We start from the raw sequence: 3281 nt of genomic DNA, 5'->3' as shown, positions 1-3281 counted from the left end.
AATTACTGTGCATCACATCATTGTTTCATAGCCTCTTTATATTATTTTATCTACTATATGCTCTCCAATTGGTTACGGCTGATGGTGCTCTTTAGAGTTAATGTTTTTACTATTGTCCAATATAAGCCCTAATATATTTATAACCTCTTAAATCTCAAGTCGGGATGGACTTGGCCCACTTGCTTATTATTACACAAAAAGTCAAAGTCCCCTATTTCCAAATTCTTTAATTAGCCCACTAGTTATTTATTTAATACATTATCTTATATACTATAATACATTATCTTCCACTATATATATATATATAATTAATTTTTCAAACTCATAATTAACAAGTATATCAAAATACTTCGGGTTATTACAGTAATAGCCAACTGTCTTATTGGAAAGAGAGACGTAATAATGCGAATATTTATACAACAACAACCTATAACGTCTCGAAATTTAAAATTTCTCACATGGGTCTCAAGCGCTATTTTATTAACAAGTAATTAGTGAACATTTCAACGTTTAATCTCCTATAAAGCTCAGTTGATCAGATGGGGAAACAATACCTAGAAAAGAAAGAAAGATGGCTAATTTCATTGCGGATACGAAGAACAAGATTCAAGATCTGTTCGTATACCTCGTTTCATGTGGAAAATCTTCTAAAGGTAAGAGTTGAAAACTATATTTTCTGGAAAACTTTGCCTTTTTATTTCTTCTTAATATTCATGTTAGAACCTCCTTTTTTTGGGGGGTGGGGGAGGGTATGAGAAGTGATTTGGGGTAGATGTTAAATGGATTTTAAGTTCAGTGTAATAATATTTTCACACTATTAGTAAACTTTTATATATGATAACATGTTAGCTTCCATTATTTTGACCAAATTATCAATTGGAGTAATAGTTAGCAAGAGTTTTACGTGTAATTACTCAATGATTTAAGTTATATGCACTAACAATATAATAAATTTTTGCACAACCAATGTGATTTAATCTGTTATATATAGTAGGTAATTTATCATTTGTTCCAAGTTATAAATCAAATGCTTCTTATTAAATGGAATTATGTGTAATTAACTTTTAAGAAACCTTTCTTTTTACATCGTTAATGTATATAGAACTTAAATTCTTACTTAATTAACAAGTGACTTAGTCGGCATTTTCACATAAGAATTGTGAAATTTCAGAAAAAAGTGAAAAACAAATTTCAAGTGAAAATGATATTTGAAAATTAGAGTTGTGTTTGAGAATGAATATAATTTGGAGTTGTTTTTGAATTTTTGTAAGTGATTTAAAATAAAAATTTTGAAAAATAGCTTATTGAAGTTTTTTAAATTTTTGAAAAATTTCGAAATTCAACTTCGAGTGAATTCGAAAAAAGTAAAAAAAAAAATTTATGGCCAAGCGGGCCCTTAATCATTGTATAAATATTTTTACACACCATCGGTATATAGAACATAAACTCGTGTTCATTTTGTTAGACCAAGGGCCAGCAAAAGATGTAGCAGAAAACTTCCAGGAAATTGGTGGACTGGTAATTATAGATGAACCAGGAAATGCACCAACAGCACCAATTACAGGTGAACAAGGAAATAATGCAGAGGAAGAGCAGCAAGATTTTGCAATATTCCCACCTGGAGATCCAAGAAACAATATAATATATGATCAACCAGAAAATAATAATGATGAAATTCCATCGGCAGGAAATGAACAATATTATGTGCCGCTTGTTCCTCAAGGTAAAGCAAATGTTCCTAGAGCTCCACCCAAACGAGTGCCTCCTAAGGGTGAAACTGGTTGAAATAATACAATCATACCTCTATATAACAACATCTCTGTATAACAGTCATTTATTATAAAAGTCTAGTTTTCTCGGAACTGATCTTTTATGTTATGTTGTAATATATGTTCTCTATAACAACACTTTACTATAGCATCCAAAAAATATTAAAACAAACGCGGATGTTATAGAGAGGGTTTGACTGTGCTCTGTCCTAATTGATATGATATTCTTTTCAATTTATGTGAATCCTGAGCATCCTCTGAAGCTAAACCGCTGAAAGTGGGAGGGTGGTACTTTTTGTACCTCTCGAGCCTGAGCTGCTCCCCCTCTAAAACTGTTGCCCTAGCCTCGGGCCGAACTGGGACAACTGGCTGCACTGGTATAACCTCTGGTGCATGGTCAACCTGGGCCCGTGGCTCTGGGGTACGGGCAGCGGGAGTCTGTGCTCCTCCCCCGGCCTGAGATGTGACAGGAGCAAGTAGAATCAACCTTGCCTGAGCTAGAGTGCCAAACATACTCAAAAACTGGGCAAGGGTCTCCTGAAGTGCAGGAGTAGTAACAAGCGTCCCAGATGCCTGTTCTCCAATTGGAGCTACTGGTGGCTCTGCTACAACAGCTCGTGCAGGTGCTCTAGCCGCACCACATGGTCTTCCTCAGCCTCTGGCACGACCTCTGCCCCGGCCCCAGCCTCTTGAGGCTCCAACTGGGGGCACGGGTGTCTGATCATCGGATCTAGTTGTGTGTGTCATCATCTGTGAGAGAATAGAAAGACAATAGTTTAGAACTTTGAAGTCAATAGTACGCACGATAAGGAATCAAAGAAGCGAATATTTTTCTAATAGTTCCATAGCCTCCCGAAGATAAGTACAGACGTCTCTGTACCGATCCGCAAGACTCTACTAAACCTGCTTGTGACTCATAATACCTATGAACCTAGAGCTCTGATACCAACTTGTCACGACCTCAAATTCCGTCCGTAGAATGTCGTGATGGCACCTAGTCTCTAAGACTAGGTAAGCCTATAAATGCGGAATAACAATAGAATCTGAAATAAAAAAAATCTTCAAATTCACATAATTTCAACTCCCAAAACCCGGTAGGAATAAGTCACAAACTTCTAAGAATTTATTCTCAAGGTGTATCTATATATATCAGGGTCTAAGAAAAATAAGGAAGCAACATAATAATGATAGAAGGGAACTCCGGAGTCTGCGGATGCTGGCAGATATACCTCGAAGTCTCCGTACACAGGTAGCTCACTAATGTCTGGACTGATAGGATGTACCTGGATCTACACAAAAAGATATACAGAAGCATAGTATGAGTATACCACAGCGGTACCCAGTAAGTGCCAAGCCTAACCTCGGTAGAGTAGTGACGAGGTCAGGTCAAACCCTACTGAAATAATAAAAGACAAGGTAAAATATTTAACAATATAACAAAAATAAAATGACAATGAAAATGAATCAAGTAAGTAGTATGTCACCAACTAACTACGCAAAATAATGACAAAT

The 3281-nt window shown here is 36.0% G+C and overlaps 1 protein-coding gene across 1 annotated transcript; it reads left to right on the top strand.

Moving 5' to 3' along the window:
- The first annotated feature begins 461 nt into the window (after window positions 1-461).
- LOC107782503 (uncharacterized) lies at window positions 462-1967 on the top strand. The gene is made up of 2 exons (XM_016603385.2): window positions 462-653; window positions 1466-1967. The coding sequence occupies exons 1-2, from the start codon at window positions 572-574 to the stop codon at window positions 1783-1785; spliced, it is 402 nt and encodes a 133-aa protein (XP_016458871.1). The 5' UTR covers window positions 462-571; the 3' UTR covers window positions 1786-1967.
- The last annotated feature ends 1314 nt before the right edge of the window (window positions 1968-3281 follow it).

The sequence above is a fragment of the Nicotiana tabacum genome, chromosome 14, assembly GCF_000715075.1.
Source record: "Nicotiana tabacum cultivar K326 chromosome 14, ASM71507v2, whole genome shotgun sequence".
NCBI classification, from domain to species: domain Eukaryota; kingdom Viridiplantae; phylum Streptophyta; class Magnoliopsida; order Solanales; family Solanaceae; genus Nicotiana; species Nicotiana tabacum.
Note: the sequence above shows the minus strand (reverse complement) of the source record. Positions and strands in the feature narration are given on the sequence as shown.

Excerpts from the sequence above, each read along its gene's own strand:
- LOC107782503 (XM_016603385.2), top strand. The coding sequence starts at position 572 with ATGGCTAATTTCATTGCGGATACGAAGAACAAGATTCAAGATCTGTTC. Across the intron at positions 654-1,465 it reads ATGTGGAAAATCTTCTAAAG|ACCAAGGGCCAGCAAAAGAT; the intron begins GTAAGAGTTGAA and ends TCATTTTGTTAG.